Below are 19566 nucleotides of genomic sequence, written 5' to 3'. Positions count from 1 at the left end.
ACCGAAAAAAAACAACAACAACAGCAACGATGACGACGACGACAACAGCAGCAGCAACAATCAATCCAAACCGTAATAAGAAACAATGTCACCATAGCGATGAATTACAGGACAGTTGCAGCCGTGATAAACAAGGAAGCCTCAGCTACCACTGCTTTTAAATCAGGAATGATGTTAAAAAAAAGGAGTCTTCTCTCAGCTGGTTGCAGCCGGCGCCTGTGGTCACGACAGCAGGGGTTCTAAAAGCAAAGTATAGACGTTTTCGCTCACCCTGAGACCAAAACTCATTAAAACCAACTGGTATTCATCATGTGTGGAGCCCAAACTCACCTACTTTAGATGCAAGCCTTTAAACCAGGCTCTTCAAAGTATATATGTATATTTCTTTCCTGAAAAACAGTGACTCATGCTCATTGATACATGAATTCCTGTCATGTGGGGACTAATTAAGATAGGTATGGTATTATGGTGCATTTTCAGGCCCAGCTCTAACAATATGACGTCACCATATGGATGTTATGCGTGGTTTGCACGCAAAATCGAGCAACTTCTCTTCACTCAGCAGTGGTTCACTTACGGCACACAAAACTATCAGAAACGCCAAAAACATGTGCAACAGCAGCCTCCAGTGGCTCACGGCAGCTAAATACAGTGAAGGTTGCCAGCAGAGTCTGAAAGAGTTAGGTGCTGGATCAGATGGGAAGAAACAATGTAAATAGCTACCAGCCAAGCAACATTGAGCGAAGATTATAAGGCTATATTTTCATGAAATAAAAATAAGCAAAAGCAAGGGGAAATATTAAATCTCAATGGCCTTCAGTTATGTGTATGGATTTACTGAATTGTCGATGTGAAATCCGAAAATCTCCTCCCAAATTGACAGTCCAGCGCTTCAGTGCTTCTGAAATAAATGACATTCAAGGCCATTTAGCTTTTGTACACGAGCAAAACACTGTGATTAAAATCTACTGTGCAATACGTAGGAAGTGCCAAAGGTAGAACAAACTTCTTTTCTTTTTTTTTTAACAATGAAAGGCTTGAAAATAACGTGCGCCAATTCATAGTGAGTGTGGATTTTGGTACAAGGGCGCATTCAATCTTATCAGAACCCCCCTAAAACAGAACTCATTTGGACCTCAGACACTTCAGTATTGATTTGTGAGACATCTTTAACACAGGGAGGACCTAGACTCAGGTGATTTACAGAGGTTAAAACCTGTATGTTTTGCAATGGAATTAGATAGTAATTTCAGTAATATTTCACAAACTAACCCATTGAAAACATCCTAAAATGTGTGATGAAAAAATACAAACATGAACTGATACACACATTTTCTACATGGGCGGAAACATCTTGTACATAACACCATCGTCCACAAACTACATGTTGGGCAGTTCACAAGCAATTACTATCATTATCATCATTAATATTGTTTTCCCCATGTGTTTCTTCTTTTACGTTTGGCCTTGTGTAATCACTGCATCTGTTGACGTCTCTGAGTTTTGATGTGCAAATGTCCGTGGCATCATATCACCAGTTAGGTGAGAAAACAGAGCCGTTATTCCAGCCGATCATTACAATGTTGTCTGTGTCACAACGGTGGCATTTGTGGAGGACATGTACAGTAGCCAACAGTTCTAGTGACGGGGCAAAACAAATGGCCAAAGCACAGACTACATCTGATGACAACGTCAACTTTAAAGAGCGTGATTGCTGCTGGCAAAAACCTTGCATCTCGACAATAATGACAACAACAATACCACTGACACTCGTGATTGCCTCAGTGGGAAAGACAGTGATAGTGAGAGGAACTTCACGTCACACAGGATATTAAAATAAACCAATTCCAATGCAGGAAAAGAAAATACCGTGTTTGACTTCTGTGAACAGCACATAGTTGCAGTATCTTTTATTCTCATATTTCTTTTTTTTGTTCTCGCTAAAAACTCTCCGCTATAATCCGTCTTTCTCCTTCAGCCCCCCCCCCCCCCGTGGTAAATATATAGCACAAAAATATAGGTGGTGAATGCTCCCGAATATATATGCAATAGATTTACAGATCAGAAGATTCTGCAGCAATAACAAAGAAAGAAGATAAGCACTCGCAGAGTGCAGAATTACAGTGGAACTGTGTCCACAGTCGTAGGGCTAAAACCCTGTTTGTCTTTCTTTGAGCCTGTCTGTCAACGTCTGTCTGTGTCTCCCGTCGATCGGCGGCCTGTCTCTGTCTCTGTCCGTCTATAAACCTGTTAATCCGTGTTTAAACCGTAAATCTGTCTGTGGAGTAATGGACGACGGTCTGCAACAGTCTTAAGACCCCAGCTTGTCTTGAACCCGTCTATCTCCTTGTGTGTCTAGCTGTTGGTCTTTACACCGTCTGTCTTTCTGTCTCTACAGATCTTTGCGTTAGTGTGTGTACCTGTCATCTTCTCCGTCTGTCATTCACCCTGTCAGTTCCTCTCTAACCTTTCTATCTGTCCCTGTGTTAGTCCATCTCTCAGTGGGTAGACAGGTAGTGTTCCTGTAAAATGTGCTTTAGTGCCAGAGCTTTCTCTGTTTCTCAAAGTCTTTTTCTTTGTTAGTCCATCAGAGTCCTCTGTATCCATTCAGCGCCCGTTTTCATCAGAATCCATTTAAATTCACAGGACCAGGATCATCTTTCCTCAAGGCCATATTCTGTCTGATCTGATTCATTATGTAGAGGGAAGGTTGACCTCTCTCAGCGGTTGATTTCAGGTTACACAGGCTCTGATTGGCTGTTAGGATTCTAGGATCTCGTCTTTTCTCTTGACGACTCCTTTACTCTTCTTTCAGTTCAGTTCCGGGGGTTGTCTCTGTCTCCTCCTCCTCTCAGCCATTGGATATGAAAGAGCAGTTTATCCGTTAGATGAGGCAGTCTCTTCTCATCTGTTCTATTAGTGCTAGCTCCCCCTTAGACTCCTTTTAGTTTTGCTTTGTTCTAATCCCAGTTCAGTTAGGATTAGAGCTCCGTCTCCAGGGCTTTATCCTTAGCTTAGGAGTTAGTCTCTTTTGCTACTGTCTGCTAGCATTAGCCGTTTTAGAGTCCGCTTTCATAGAAAAGAAAACAAGAGACTGGTAATACGAGCCTCTGGTTGGTCGTGGAGACAGAAGGTTGTCCCGTTCGTTTGCTGGGGTGTCGCATTCACAAGGCTCCTATTCAGCAACTAGTCGGCGTGGTTAACCGGTGCTCTGCTGGTGACGGCGTCTTTCACCGTCAAGTTTTTAAACCCACATATTTAGAAACCGGTTCCTTTGCTTTCACAGTGTCACACTTTTCCATCTGTGGCCATTTCGCTTCAGCATTCCTCACAGTAAGGATTTGTTCAGTACAGATGAGGAGACAAGGCGGAACAAATGAAATCAACCCATTTTTGTGTTGCAGTTTATCTCCATGAAGTACAACCAACCACAACGTGCTCTCTCTCTCTCTCTCTCTCTCTCTCTCTCTCTCTCTCTCACCGGGCGAGGACTAACGGTCACAGAGCTGAGGGCGGGTCCTTCTCTCCAAAGCTCTGTGTGTGATATAAAACTCGCCATTGGGTTATGGTGACATATCATGATAACCGACGAGCAGGTCATGGCTTAATCATCACCATTGGTATTAGGGAGAGCGATTGGGGTTAAATAAGAGGTCCAAGTAAAATGGCTGTGTCTGGTTGAGAATCAAATTATAAACTATCCATGACCAGCCGAGTCTCGGGGTTAGAGATGGATAATAGCCGGTTTGGCTTTTTTTCCGTTGGGTTGCATCCATTTCTGTCACTTGATGGCACATCTTACTGTGAGTTCACACTGGCTGCGTTGCATCCGTCAAAGGTGGCAGACATTTTTGTGGTCACATTTGTTTTCAATTTCATCCTGTGGATACAAAATGCTGTAAAAGAAAGGAGCCAACGCTGCGTTTTGGTTTCACGTGGACAGCGTTCCCTATGCTTGGGGAGGTTAGGTTTCTGCACTGGGACTGAAGGTATTTTGAAATCAATGAATAGACCGCCTTGCTGCCGATGTTCAGGTCTGCGTCCAAGGCTTTCCCCTCCACAGTCTCACATCAATTGTGGTCCCATTAGATATCCAAGTCATTGAGTTTTAAGAGAGGATAATCAATCCTCAGACCATGGTGCAGACAGTATTTAGATTCGGATCGAATCTAACAACCTTCTCCTCCACAGCCTTGGCGTTGGTGTTGTACATGGGGTTCTCAAAGGCAGCCTGTCCGTTGTTGTTTTCATGGACTGAGCAGCCTGTGTACTGTGTTTTTGGTGTGGTTCTGTGGAAAAAACAAGACAACAGAAACACCATTAGTGTGATAAAATGGTTCTAATTGCCTACTGATATTAACATAACTGGGTAGCCAGTGGACAAGTGAATGCAGTCTCGGGAGACGAGGCATAGTAAACAAGCTTTAAGAAGGATTAGAGAGAGTGTTGTGCTTTTTAGGAAGCCTAGTGAGATTCCAATCAGCCCATCCAAAACTAATTCCTTCAGCAAGCTTTTCCTTGAGATATTAACAGCAGAACAGAAGTTATTTGCATCTGTTAACAATGCGAACAGCAGTCAATTGTGCTTCAATCATATCTCTGAAAAATCCAATTTAACACTTCCTAAACAGAATTGTTCTGCAGTGCAGTTTGCAATAGACAATTGCTTGACTGTCTCTTAGCACCTCAACAACCAAACTACCGAGGCAGCTACTGTTTTCATGAATTAGGCCGCTTCTTAAAATGTTAATAATGCCTTTCAACAATTTTTTGAATGACAATAACAAAAAACAGAGGTGAAGTAAAAATGCCGTGACAAGAACATATTCTTTTCTTCTTGAAATTTAAAAGAAACACATTTAAAGGAGATACACCCTTTGATCAGATACCTTTGTTTGTAGAGATAGAAGCCAAAGCCAGTGAATATAAGAGCAAAGAAAGGCACCAGAATAGCGATAGCCACAGAACTGCTGTTGGTACCAAGCTGAGGTGGTGGCGAGTTCTGACTCTCTGACATATTCAGACCTGCAACATACAACAAAATGCATTGTTATCCACACAATTAAGAGTGACTGCTTTAAAATACTCGAAACGGTGATTCTGTTCTCTAAAAAAACGACATCTGTGGCAGGGATGCTGGTAACTGTAGAATTGGCATTTCTAACTGTAAGTGACATCTTACTAACAGTGGATGCTGGAAGATTAATTTGTTTACACTTGTAGGATGTCCATGGGCTGGACTGGAGAAGCGGTCAGAACTTATTAAATCTGTTCTTATGCCGAATATATTTAGTTTTTGGGACAGTCTGTTTTGGCATCGCTGCAGATCAGTTACCTATAACTTAAAGTGAGGGACTGCTTTCAAGTCTATTTGATGGAGATGGAAGTTGTCTGTGGATGGAGGTTAATGGAGTTCAATCCTTGTAAGATGACAGCGTTTGGTGAGAATGAGCCCACTGCAGGGCTGACTCAGCGTTAGCAATAAGGTCACCGTTGCCAGCAAAGAGAAGCTCCCTCATCACTTCCTCCATTAGTGAGGTTCTCGCAAGGAGTTCATCAGATTTTTCCAATCATCATTTACTGTATAGTCCAAATTGACTTTTGTGATGCTGTTACTTAACCTGAGAGAGAATTACCCAGTCTTTGGAGTCCAAACTGTCCGTAGTCTTTTCCCTGAATGAAACCCTGGAATACGTAACTAGAACCGTCAGGCTCTGCCGATACCTGGAGAGACGAGAGGGGAAAACATGGGACGCATTTAGTAACAGGAGAGGGACAAAGGGTGGTTACATTTCGGACGGCCCTGTATCCACTGAGACTTACAAATCCATCCATGGTCCATGAGTCATCTATGATTTTGGCTGGAGAGATGGCTGAATCTTTGAGCTGGTTTCCCTGGTTCTCATAGTTCACCTGGTACATCAGCAGTGACAGCCTGGCCTCGGAAGCCTTATATACTCCTACAGAGGGCAGCATAAACAACTGGTTTACAATATAACAGCGCGAAACGTGAAATACATCAGAAATCAACGTCTGGGTTATTACAGATTGTTACATCTCTCAGCACGCGGTTCTCCTTCCACTAGTGCATCGGCAAGATGTATACATCATGTCCAAATTGGAAATTGTAAAGACAAAAAGAAAAAAAATGAATCTGAATGCTGCTGTAAAAATAAATAGAATAAACAGTGATAATAACACTGGGAGAGAACTGAATTTTGACAGCATGTTTGGACAAAAACTAAAAGTGTTGAGTCAAGATGCTCAGCTAAGTTGATCTAAGATTGATTTTGTCTTATTATGTTTCTATCAGAAAGAATGCAAACATTCCCAAAAATGTTGAACTACTCCTTTACAGTGCTTAGGTAAGTTAAACTTGACATTTTAAGAAAAATCTATAGAGCAAAAACATTCAAGGTTGATGCAACTGGGCCCTGGACCTTTAGTCTCTGTGGGAGCGCTTTAGCTGTTATTGATCTATAGTAAAGCTGCTCCTTAAAGCCAGAGGACGCATGTTAAAAGTCCGGTACTGTAGCCCTTTGGTTTAGTGATATGGAGTTTGTGCGCTCTGCTAACTCCAGGAACCAATTCTAGCTTCAACAGGATTTGTGTTTTAATCGGGTCTTAACCCCCTGCTGACACTGTTGTAGGACCCTGGGAGGTCTGTGTGAGTTCGTGGGGGGGGGGGAATACAGTTGCGACATTAAAAAGAAGCTAGGAAAGTAGTGCAGAGCCTGTAAGAAATGATTCAAAGAGTCTCAGTGAATGTGTTATGATAGGAGCTCCGTTTTACACAGAATAGCTAAGTGTTTATTTATTACCAATGGATACATAATGATGTACTGAAGCATCGTCATGATATACAGTGCAGTACTGGCTCTGACACGGCCTGCCATGTAAAGTCACATATGCTGTACTGGAGGCTATGGTTAATTATCCATATTCAAACATGCCTGACAGCAGCAGTTCCATATTGCCGTTGCTCAGGGAGACGTTGACTCTCCCTGTTGTGGAGTTGAAGCTGGTGATGCTCAATGTCATCGGCTGCTTCCTCCCACGGTAATTATAGGAACCTTTCCATATGTAGTTAGGAGCAAAGACATCATCGGGAACTATAGAACGGAGTAGAAAAGAACAGAGGGGGAGAGATAGGACTGATCAGAATAGAGCGGATTACAACAGAGAAAATTAGGATACAATAGAACAGATTAGAACAGAATAGAACAGAGGATATTAGATTAGAATAGGATAGAATAAAATGGAATAGAATAGAATAGAATGGTATATAAGGGAACAGAACAGACTAGGACATTACAGAACGGAGTACAATAGAACAGATTAAAATATAAAATAACAGAACATAATAGAATGAAACATATTAACACAGAAAAGAACAGAAGCAAATTAAAACAGAACAGATTAGAATTGAAAATAAGAAAACTGATTCGTACAAAACAGAGCAGAATAGAAGAGAACAGATTAGAAATTAATGGGACAGAATAGATAAAAAATAGCATAGAATAGAATGAAATAGAAATTAGATTTAAGATAGATCATATTTTATTTATAGATAACAGTCTAACACGTCAAAAGGAAATATATTGACTGAACAATAGTCACGAGTCTTCACTTACACAAGATGACAACATGCAGGAGCACAATATGCATGCACAAAGGAGAAGCTGCCTAACTGCTTGTTTTTTAATGATTTGGTTACAGAGGGCTTCGGGCTATCAGTGAGATCAAACATGGCATGCAGTTTAGTCAAATCAAATAAACATGTTGCAGAGAAATACATAAATGATCGTATTACATACAGTAAATATGGAAATACATGAAAGTTCAGGTTGCACCCTATGTTCATATGTAGTACATGTAGTTAGATACAAGAATTAATACCTGGCTTTAGGCAGAATCTTTTCTTAGGTTAAAAGACTGCTCCCTGTTTTGATAATTAGAGGAACTCGTGCATACAGTAGCTATGGGAACTCTTTCATGTGCAGTAGTAGCAAGAAGTTATTAAATTCCAAGAGAATAGGACAGATCACAACGGAGCCGATCGGAAAATAGAGAACTGAACAAAGCGGCAGCACAGAGAGAAGGAGATGATCAGCGTAGTTTATTCACCTTTCTTTGTGTAGTGAGGAAGAATAAATTATTCAGAACTATGATGGAAAGTGCAATAAAATCGACGAAAAACACGAGAAAAACACTGCGGAACGGACTGAACAGGAGCCGAGCAGAATTTATTAAACTATAGCAGACAAGACCAAACTAAACCTTACCAAAATAGAATATATAAATAGAGTCTAGACTAGACAGAGAATGACAGGAATGAACTAGCCTGAAATAGAAAAAAAAAAATGTAATAGGACTGACCGTTTAGTTTGGGGCTGGGAGTTCCTGTCGCTGGTTTCACCGGCTTTTTCTTCTCTCCAGCTACACACACACAAGAGAGACAGAGGGCGAACTATTATGTCTCATTAAAACACACGAGCGGAGCTGTGGGGACAAAGTATGAGAAGGAATTAAAAGGTTCTCGTTTGCCTTACAGGTCCATCAGTTGATACCTTAATACGCTAGGTCCATGCAGGGGAGAGTGCGCGTTACATTACCAAATTAGACTGCAGGGTTGGTGCCTATTAGTCACACATGCGCATAATGAACGACAAGTGTGCTGAAAAGGGTCATCCTAAATAAGCCTCTTTAATAGGTTATTTGTAGGCAATGCAAATAGAGTTCATGACCAATAATTGTCGTGCATTGTGGATCCCTTTTAAAAGTGGCCTGAAGACACTTTGGGTTTTGGCCATTCAGGGAAGCTTCGAACATCACTTCAAGATGCAGCCATTGTTGCCAACAAGTAAAGGCAAGCAAAGGGAGCGGGAATTTGTCCTAGAATCTCAAATTGGATCAGAGAGTGCTCCAATTTTAGAGGCTACCTCGGGGCAAAAGGGTGACGGCCTTGGTGGAACGATTTCAAAGTTGACGCTTGCAGTTTTTCCTCGCACCAAGGTTGAGATGGAGAACAATTGGTAACAATTCTTGATGAATAACACAAAAAGCTCAAGCATTTCTAAAGTGCAAAAAAAAAAAAAAATACACAAATTGGCGCATGTGCCTTGTGCTATTTGCAATAGTGTTGATGGAAGTTTCTGTGGTACAACAGAAGAGCTACCAAATGGACCTTGGGGTGAGATTGTTTTGTTGGCAACAATATGCGAGATGAAGAAGGCGCCTTCAATCTCCACTTTCAAACCAGAGTGGACAAGAAGTCCTCAAGGTGCTCAGAAATGGTGGACATTTAAACATCTACAATTCCATTTGCAGCTGGGCAAACTCCATCTGCTGATTGTGTGACATGATTGAAAGCTCCAGAACAGCTACTAAAAAGACATTATGGTGAGACTGTTTTGGCAAGTATTGATGAGGTTTAAGTACTCCCTAATGGTGAGTATTCTGTGAGTTTTTACACGCTCAGACAAAAGCTCAATCAGTCACAATCCAATGTCTCCGAGCCAAATTCCTTGAATGTCCAAACATAGTTGGCAAACCCAACGAACAGATCATCCCACTTCTCATGATATCTATGCAAAGAGTATTTTTTTAAAGATCCAAGCCTAGTACGCTTTTATTATACTGAAGCTGGGATGTCTGGAAACATGATACACATTTCGGTCATTTCATGTTCACATAGAATACCCCAGTGGGTATATGTTAGGCAGGTCACAGTTTAAACCCAACGCATTCAGTCCGTCGTTGTCGGCTCAAGAGATGTGAGGAATTCATAACCTCACCTGGAAGGAGCTGGTCAGGCGGATCTAATGAAGGATGAAACACCATGGGATACTGTTTTATCTTTTTTAGTTTTTTTCATCAGGGCTGCCAGACCAGCGACCAGCCCACCAGGATATCTAACCGAACACCAGATGGCCAGTTTACCCCAGTATGCCTGCTGACAAAGTGTCCTTGAGCAAGACACACGCAACACTCCTACCTGTTCACTCATTTCTTTTCTGGACACGATCTTCTATCAAATGCACTAGAAGCTCTGTTTTACCTCGACATATAGGCATCTTTCCTGTCCAAGTGCCGTCATTCTTGCAGACTCTGTGTTCAGAACCGCCCGCCAGGAAGAAGCCATGCTGACAGCTGTACACCAAGGTGTAGCCAAAACCAGGCAGATCCATCCCCACCACGTCCACATGGAGCGGGCTCTCCGGCTGCTTACAGGCATGGGCTGGAGAGGGTGGAGAAGAAAGGTGTGCACGTGAGTCAGAGTCTGACAGGCAGAAGATGGAGGGGCGACGGGTAAACAAGATGATAAGATGTAGAGTTTCCTACGTATGCACTCGGGTTGTGCTCCGCTCCACGTCAGATCAGGCTGGCAGGTTCTAGAGGAAGAGCCCTGAATCAAGTGACCCGGCTGGCAATGAAAAGACACCACGTTTCCCACCTGTAGAGAGAGGGAATAAGACGAAAAAACACACACACACACACACACACACACACACACACACACAAATATAACAAGAGTTAACATTTTCTGAAATTCTTCAAAGTAAAGGAATGCTACAGTTTTAGGACAGTCATTAGAACAGATGAAGCAGTTTTGCTCTGACAAATACCACATACAATAAAATGTTCATTCAAAACTCCATAATATGTCTTGTTTATATATTTAGAGCATTTGATGCCACTCACCAAATTCATAAAATACCATCAGACCTGTAGATTATGACTGTGCAAATGCATGTAACAGCGCACCAAAGCTTTTTAAATAGAAATAGCGGATACCATCCACAGTCCCTGTTCTGTCCATGGATGTATTCCATGTTCGGCCAAAGCTAATATGAGACTTCAGCAGTCTGAGTCAAATCAAATGGTTATCTTCCAACATTACCGTCACTTTAGTGACGTGGCCTCTTTGTTTCCAGTGTTTCCTCAATGAGCTGCAGCGGATGGGGTACCTCCTGGTAGTTGCATGTGGGTTTTGTTGACGGCACACAGCAGCGGCACTAAACCAACAGCCGACTGCCTGACGAAGATGTCCGCTTGGATTTGACCGACTCAGAGAGCTGAAGCTTTGGCTCAAATGTAGAATGCATTTTTGCACAAAACAAGAACTCAGAATCCCCCCCCCCCCCCCTCCCCTCCCATATTTTACAGTGAAGTAAACAAAGGAAGGGAAAGGATGAGTGATTATTGCTCTTTTAATATAAATACGACACATTTTTATTAGTATTGTATTAGGATTCAAAATCAAGGGAGAAAAGAATGCGAGTCATCCTGATGGCCTTGGGGTTAAAAAGCTTTCTATGATTTAGATTTAGTCACCTCCGTGCCATATCGTGGGAGCTATGTCTTCAATATGTCCGGTTGTGTAAGGCCGTTCTGGGACTTCTGGAATTTATTTTCAAATTTGATTAAACTGCAAAATATCGTCCCCATTAATACAGTTTAAAATATCAAACTGTCCAGGTTGAAATCTTTTTCTTCGCCTGTCTCACTCCTTCCTTCCCTTTTCTTTAGTTTTTGTAATTAGATTGGAGTCACAATGAAAGCTCCTATATGAGTTAGTGAGTAACTTGAGCAGGAAGCTAGATGGAGTCGTCTCAGACGGATATCTTACCTTGAAACCGTAGGTCCGGTTTAAGGAGCCGTAGCGCGGCGTTCCAGGGTTATCGCAGCTGGTCTTGGTCGGCTCTGGAAAGAACATCACAAGCGTGGAAGTTATTACCAACAAAGTCTCAAAGAAAAAAAAATGCATTAGCAGGTACAGCATTGTATGTCCTCCCTCAACTGTCCTCTCCTCTGTTGTCATGGTAACAGCAGGGTATAGATTCCAGCAGGACAGCAGGGGGCAGTAGTGCTTTATCAGAAGACGAAGCAGGGCCGGCTTTGAGTGTGTGTGTGTGTGTGTGTGTGTGTGTGTGGTAGGAACATCAGCATGTAGAGCACATCCTGACGCAGAGCTCTATTCAATACAGCTTCCCGAAATGACAGATTCACTCACCCCCTCTCCCTTACTCTCTCTTCCTGTACCTCTCTAACTGCCCACCCCCCTTACTGCTGTCTCCCACTTCCTCTCTTTCTCTAACTGCTCTTTGCTCTCTCTTCTCGTTTCCCATGTCACCGTGTTTCTCTCTCTGCCCACACGCCTACCCCCCCCCCCCCCCCCCCCCCCCTTCGTCTGTCTTATTTTAAAGAGCAGGCTGCTTCAGCTCAAAACTCATTCTGCTTCAGTCACATAGCAATACACATCACACAGCAGCACACACAGCTGCAATCACACACTAATAAATCAACCCCAGCAAACAAGCCCAATGCTGAACATTACGTTCTCACTTCACTTCCATCATAGAAAAAAAAAAACACACTGAGATGTTTGTTTCAAAGTCTCAGTCAGAAACATTCCTACTTCTACTCCTGTTCAGTAGTTATAGATTAAGCCTTTGCATCGGCGCAGTATCACTTCAGAGGGAGCCTTTCGTCTTTTAGATTGTCTATTTCAAAAGGGGACATCCGACTTTATAGCAGCTGTAAAGTTCTGTAAGCGAGCCTTATCCGGCGCTATGAAGGAACAAAGAGTCAAGCGCCTATACAGAAGCTCTCGTTTATTGCAATTCATCACCATACTTGTGATGTTTAAGCACCTGCTCTGAATCAGACATGTGAAGTGGTGCTCTAAACATCACATGGCGGGGAGCTGACCCAGTGGGACCATTTGTAATGTGCGCTGATTATCGCTTCTCATTTTCTTCTCAAACCCCAGATAGCAGCAGCTCGTTTGAAGTCGGATGCCCATTCCCGTTTCCGGAAACCTTTTACTAAATACTGGAAGTTACGGCGTGTACTTGTGTCTCGCATTTTCTCTAGAATTACCTATAGATCCCTACTTTTTAAACCAGAATGGACATAACTCTTTGAATGAACTGTTTTAGAACGTGTACTAGTGTATATAACTTCATTGTAACTATATTTCCAAAGTGCAGTGGTTCTCCGATGAATGATCAGCTGCTTAACCTTGATTTGAGATGAATATTCAAGTTGCGTGACCACATCAAATATATATATTGCATAAAAGGTGTTGTGTCTATCTAGTTGTTATGCCAATCATCGGCTAAAGCTCATGAAACAGAAGCTTTTAATATTCACTCACACTCTGTTTAAGTCGGAATCATTTCTAAATATAAAATGCAGGACGCCTAAGATTTTGATTCTAACAGTGAAAGAAGCAGGAGTTTTATAAGGAAGACGTGCCAATTTTGAAATGGTACTTAAAAAAAAAACATCAGTGGAATTATTTAAGGCTTGTCCTCCGAAGACTCCTTTTTAATTTACAAGATTGTCTCAGATGAGCCTCCAGTCGCTATTCATTATTATTCCAATAGGTCTGTGTAACTTTAACTTTGGCAGAACAGTAGCTGCTCCGCACAGCAAACGCAGGAGTAAATTGAAACGTGGCCCGTCAACTAAATGCCACGATCATTAGGCAGGGGAACATCAGACACCAGCCAAGGCTCCCCGCTGAGCCATAATTTAACTGGCAGGCTAGCGTAAACAAAATCATTTGTTTCACAGGTTACAAACCCACACGAATAGTAAAAACAAGCAAAAACAATGTTAATCAAAAGGAAACATGTACATCAATGGAAAACCATTAAAAACAAATATGTTATACGCTGCTTTGATATGATATATATATATATATGATACATATTTTACTTCCAAAGAAATATTATTCAAAGGTCTGGGGGCTCTCTTGGACTTACCATCACTGCCTTTTAATTTCAACCCAGACTTTGAAGTGGGTAAGACACCCCTGCCTGAGGATACCAGACTGTGGCCCAGCATATGTGAGGGTAAATGATTGAAGATATAGTCAGGAAGTATTACAAAGTAATCAGTCAAATCTTAAAGCTATTTTTGGTAAAGGTTAAACAAATCTTAGTGCTGTATTTTGAAGTTGGAGACTTATTTGCACAGCATAATACAGTTTCTTTTTTCTTAACTTGTGAATTTATTTAGAAATACAGTAAACATTTTGACTCGCATATTCTGAGTCGGTAGAGTGAGGCCCATGGGTCTGGGTTTCCAGCCTCATGAATTTTTTCGTACCGATCTCTAAGATTTGAAAACGGTCAAGTTCCAAAAACTGGAATTTAATGTCTGGTCAGATACATGCTCTTGTTTATTATTGTTTCATCACATCAATATGTTGCCAATTAGTTCTTGTGTGGCTGCTTGTGTTTAATCATTTAACATTTGAGAACTTTCACTTCTTTTGTTAAATGAAAAAAAGGTTTTTGCAGGGAAAACATGTTCATATTCACAAAAAAGATTAGTGCGATACACAGCTCTACCGAGAGCCAAAGTCATTTTCAACATACTGTGGGTTCTTGCAACTGAACAAAATATGGACAATGAGAAGAAATTAAAACTGATTTCTGTAGGCCAACATAGAAACAAGTGCACATAACTGTAATATAACTTATTATAATAAAAGATAGTATATATAGATATTTGGATGACTTGTTTCATTTGTTGAATGGCCTCCCTGTCTTGTCTGCTCATCAAGTGAAGCTAAAGTATTCAACGTACCGATACAGCGAGGATGCGTGCCGCTCCAGGTACCGTCGCTCTCACAAAGCCTGGTTGCTGTGCCGACAACAATGAGAGGAGAAGCACAACTGAAGGAGACTTCTGATTGGTAGATGAAACTTCGTCCCTCTCTGAAACCACCGGCTGGAGTACCTGGGTCACCACAAAACTTGGCTGCGCACACACACACACACACACACACACATACACACAGAATCCCATTTCAGTATGTGGTGCTAATAAAGCTGACAGGCATTTGCATACTTTTTGGGCAGCTCAAGGACAAATGTAGATTTTGCTTTCAGTTGTAACTGATGGTTGATAAAGAATAATGACAGGCAATTTGTGTGCTGGTATACGAGGGTTAGGGTGTGTGTGTGTGTGTGTGTGTGTGGGTGTGTGTTCTTACGTAAGCACTGCGGTAGCATGCCGCTCCAGGTGCCATTGGACACGCAGGTCAGGACAGCCGGGAATGAGAGCTCATATCCAGGTGAGCAACTGTAGCTCACGCTGCTGCCCCATTCAAAGTCACTGCCCTGCAGTACCCCATTACCGATGGCAGGGGGAGGCGGGCAGGTCACAGCTATGAGAGAGAGAGAGAGAGAGAGAGAGAGAGAGAGAGAGAGAGAGAGAGAGAGAGAAACGCATCAAGTTTTCATTAGCTGCAGGTGAAAAATCACTGCTGATGTAAAGGATTTCAACTATTGATTAGAAAATTAGCTCATAATTTTTTATAGCCATTGAAATTTACCATTTCAAAAAGTTATGAGGCACCCTTGTCCAGGAAGTCTTTTAATCAAGACCAGTAACAGAGACGGTTTAAACTAATCGATTAGAGGTTGTTACAGGTGACTCATATTATCTGTATTGATATGAAAAGTTAAAGATTGCCAAGAATAGTTTAAGGATGATAAACAATGTACCTGTACACATTGGCATATTCCCACTCCACGTCCCGTTGAGGGTGCACGTCCTCACAGGTGATCCGTCCTCCTCCATTCCGTATCCTGGTTGGCACTGGAAGGAAACATTCTGACCAATCGTAAAGTCTTCTCCGTAGCGAAGCCCGTTAGCTGGCACACCTGGATCCCCGCAGTTTATCACTGTGTAAACGGACAAGTGGAGTTGGAGAGGGAGAGATGGGATGAAGGTTAAGATTACCTTTCATCTCATGGCATGGCACGACAGAATGTGCTTAATACTTCTGCGTGCGTGCTCTTTCATACATGTGATATACAGTATGTGGAGAGAAAAAGAAAGACAGTGGGAGTTGACAGAATTAAATCAAAGGACAGAAAGGGTGGTCGTGAAAGAGGAGGGATACTGAATGCAGACAAAGGGGGAAGACTTTTTGTTGATTTCAGTAGGAAATCTTAAATCACATTTTATTCATTTTTTAACTGTGCAGACCTGGTAAATATAGATCAGAATGGCATGGTTCAGGTTAAAGTTTGTAACTGTTAGATGATTTAATCCCAGTGTAACCACAGTTGGTGTTATCCAAGAGATGACTTCACTAGCGCTGCATAAGTATCTATAAATACTGTACTTAACTTCACATCTACTTCTTTAAAGTCGTGGAGATCAGAGTGCATGGCAAATCTGTGCGATCACGCAATCCGAATGATCTCTTCCGATTTCAATTGTTATGAATGAAACAACAAAGATATTAAAAATGGCCGAGGTCCTGGGACTCTTTCAAGGAGCATTAGGATTCCCCAGACTGCACTTATACAGCACTGTCCTTCATCGTCTAAGAGGCACTTTAAATGCTTTCAAACCCACCCCAGACGCTGTCATGGCTGTTAAAGTATTGTAATCTACTGTAAAAGCTATCTCCGTTAAGTCAGGGGATTCTTCAAAAAAGTTGCTCTTTCCAGGACCCAGTATTGAAGAGATGTACTGCTGGATATTTTATAGCTTATTTCTTTGCGTAGAGCATTAAATACATGAATGTCACTGAATATTGGAAAATGTGAAAAAATACTGCTGGAAGTCCTTCATGTGGGGTCCAAAGCTAAGTGAATTTCACCTTGAGACACAATGTGTCGAACAAGATATTTTGTTAGCGAGTGTATAATTTTGAGTGTTACGTGCCACTTTACATGCAGATTTTGTAATCTGTGTAACATGCAGCACTGATTAACACTTGTTCAACCATGGCTTCGGTCACATTTCATATGGGAGCAGAATGTTATATTTTATGGTTATTTACAGAGATCAAAAAGCAAATTAGCTTCAGTAAACAACGATCAAGGTTATTCACGACACTCTATAAAGTTTGTACAGCAGGAGCTGAAAGATTTGAGGCTCAGAACCTACACTGTCACAGAATAATTTAAAACCAGGAATCAAATAAGGTCGCAAAAAGGCTGGAAAGGAAACCTTCTAAGTACACATCAGTAAGTTTGGCGATATTTACGGTTTGCAGACTTGACGTTATTTGCAAAGCGATGATTTAACACCCTGATTATAAACAGTAAGTAACACATGAAGCTGACAGTCTGCTCTTTAGGCTGCAAGTCACCTTACGTGTGAGTTGTTTCAAAATAATAAAAGTATTGCACAGAACGGCATTTACTGGTTGACCGTCAGATATTCTTAAACTATGCACAATCTGATCTGTTGGTCAATCAGCCATCCCTCAGCATTCAACAGGTAACTCACTGGTACAGTTCGGCTGTGCCCCTGACCACGTCCCGTTGGCCTGACACAGCCTGGTGGTGGCGCCGGTGAGCAGGTAGCCGTCCATGCAGGAGTAGATGACAGAGTGAGAAAAGGTCGTTCCGTCCAACCGAAATACTCTGCCATTACTGGGAGTGCCGGGGTTACCACACTGGACAGCTGGGGGGGGGGCGAAGTGAGAGAATGAGTGAGAGAAAAAAAAAAAAGCCTTGTGCATCTCAATGGGTTGCAGCTCTACGCACGACTGATTATTCAGGGAGAGCGTGTACATGGGTAGATCTGTACACTGGATCAGTGTCAAGCTGCTGGACAGCAATTGATTGGGATTAAGTAAAATGATCTCCCTACGTTTACAGAAGGGCTGCGTGCCAGACCACGTCCCGTTGGGGAAGCACATCCTCTCCGAAGAACCAATCAGATCATAGCCCTCCGAGCAGCTGAAGTGAACGTTGGAACGGATCTTGAAATCTGTTTGTTCCCTCGAACCTTGGGAGGGAATGCCAGGATCGCCGCAGGAACCAGCTGTGTCGCCTACAGAGGGAAACACAAGGAGACAAGAGTCAGGGCCCCGGCTTCAAAACTACAATCAGACAGAATGGGTTCCAAACCTTCGTATTACTTTTAGTTCATCAAATTAAAAAGAGAGAAGGGAGAGCGAGAAAAAACACACAAAAAAAGCAAATGATTGTCTAAACAATAACTGTTATTATACATCAACAACATTGTAAAGAAGTGTGAGGGCAATATTTGCTTCTGGCTTTAATATAAATCACATTCTCAGGGTCCTTAACATGACATGGCTGCTTACAAATTGTAGTGGACTGCACACATATGTTGGTGACAAGGGGCGTATGTTTGCCTTAAGAGCATACGTGTGTGTGTGTGTGTGCTGATGGGTAGGTGGGTGTGTGTGTGTGTGTGTTTGATTCTGACTCTGCCCTTGCAGAGCTGCCTGGTCAGCAAATTCTGCCTGACAGACAGAGCACTCTCCCGAGAACGACCACACGCTTTCACACACAAACGCACACATTGTCACCCACATGTACAAGCCAAACGTTTCTGGTCACTACTGCTTAATGGTCCAACATTTGCATCGGCTTATGTGTCAAATCCGGACTAATTCATTAGTTTTGAACAGCTCAAAAAAAACGCAGAATGCAAATTTGACCACTTTTGACGGGATTTAAAACGTACTCACACCATACTCATCCGTTAATGACCGTTCATTCAACATGTGCAGCGAATAACTGTGTGTGATAATCAACCACCTTAAGAATTTCCCAAATGTGTCTGCAATGTTTTTTTGTGATTTTCCTCATATTTTTGACAAATAACCCAATTTCCCATTTGCTCGGTTTGTACCATACTGCAAATATCTAGAGGCTTGCTGCTGAATTGAGCTTACACATGCTACTGACACAACACATAATGACACAACATCTATTGTTAATGCCTCAGGATTTCGAAACAAATAAGCCTTCGCTGCATTGCTTCATGATCATTTGTCTTGTAAAAGCTTGGAAGTGTGAGGGAATGGTGAATTAATATTTTGTCTGTTTACTGGGAACAGATCAAAAACCAGTAAGGGCACAAACTCACATACATCTTCAGAGACAATACCACCTACGCAACTCCAATTGTAGGCTCACTCGCACACATATACAGCTCCAAAATCACCATGTAGCCTTGGGTGTATCTGGTCTCAACAGGGAGTACAACCAATCTACCTGATGTCACTGGTGCAAGTTTGCACTTAATGTGTGTGTGTGTGTGCGTGTGTGTGTGTGTGTGTGTGTGTGTGTGTGTGTGTGCGAGTTTCTATTGCAGAGCATTGTGAAACCTAATCTCTGTCGTTTCCCTCAGGTGACTTTGGAACAACCACTAATCGGTCACACACACATGCATCTGCGCGCACACACACACACACACACACACACACACACACACACGCGCACACACACACACAGACAGACATCTATCTGATAGAAAGATTTTGGCTCTGGTAAATTCACGGGTTACTGAGCTGAAGCTCCTTTGCGCAGGTTTGCAGAAGTTCTCATAGCGCTGGATGACAAAAACTACAAGGATGTCACCTTCTCACTCGTCAGATACAGGGTGAGGACAAATAAATGATGTAGTTTCTTATACATTTTTTTGACATTTTGGTTAATACACTTATTGATTTAGTACCATGCTTTAAAGATGACGCTGCAGCAGCAAATGCTAGCTGTTTCACCCTGTTTCTAGTCTGTATGCTAAGCTAAGTTAACAGTCTCC

At 42.1% G+C, this 19566-nt stretch overlaps 1 protein-coding gene across 1 annotated transcript in view; it reads right to left on the bottom strand.

The window, feature by feature from the left end:
- Positions 1-4129: 4129 nt before the first annotated feature.
- The window catches only part of csmd3b (CUB and Sushi multiple domains 3b), a gene marked incomplete at both ends in the record, with an annotated part of 311985 nt that continues 296548 nt past the window's right edge, over positions 4130-19566 (bottom strand). The window contains 14 exons of the mRNA XM_079176023.1: positions 4130-4289; positions 4890-5025; positions 5637-5724; positions 5824-5960; positions 6954-7112; positions 8380-8439; positions 10061-10240; positions 10345-10456; positions 11633-11706; positions 14605-14778; positions 15014-15187; positions 15528-15707; positions 17272-17448; positions 17638-17820. Coding sequence (XP_079032149.1) covers positions 4130-4289; positions 4890-5025; positions 5637-5724; positions 5824-5960; positions 6954-7112; positions 8380-8439; positions 10061-10240; positions 10345-10456; positions 11633-11706; positions 14605-14778; positions 15014-15187; positions 15528-15707; positions 17272-17448; positions 17638-17820 — 1994 coding nt within the window. The remainder of the gene's footprint in view (positions 4290-4889; positions 5026-5636; positions 5725-5823; positions 5961-6953; positions 7113-8379; positions 8440-10060; positions 10241-10344; positions 10457-11632; positions 11707-14604; positions 14779-15013; positions 15188-15527; positions 15708-17271; positions 17449-17637; positions 17821-19566) is intronic.

This window comes from Pholis gunnellus (genome assembly GCF_910591455.1).
Source record: "Pholis gunnellus genome assembly, chromosome: 16".
NCBI classification, from domain to species: domain Eukaryota; kingdom Metazoa; phylum Chordata; class Actinopteri; order Perciformes; family Pholidae; genus Pholis; species Pholis gunnellus.
The sequence above is the reverse complement of the archived record's forward strand: the minus strand, read 5'-3'. Positions and strand labels throughout refer to the sequence as shown.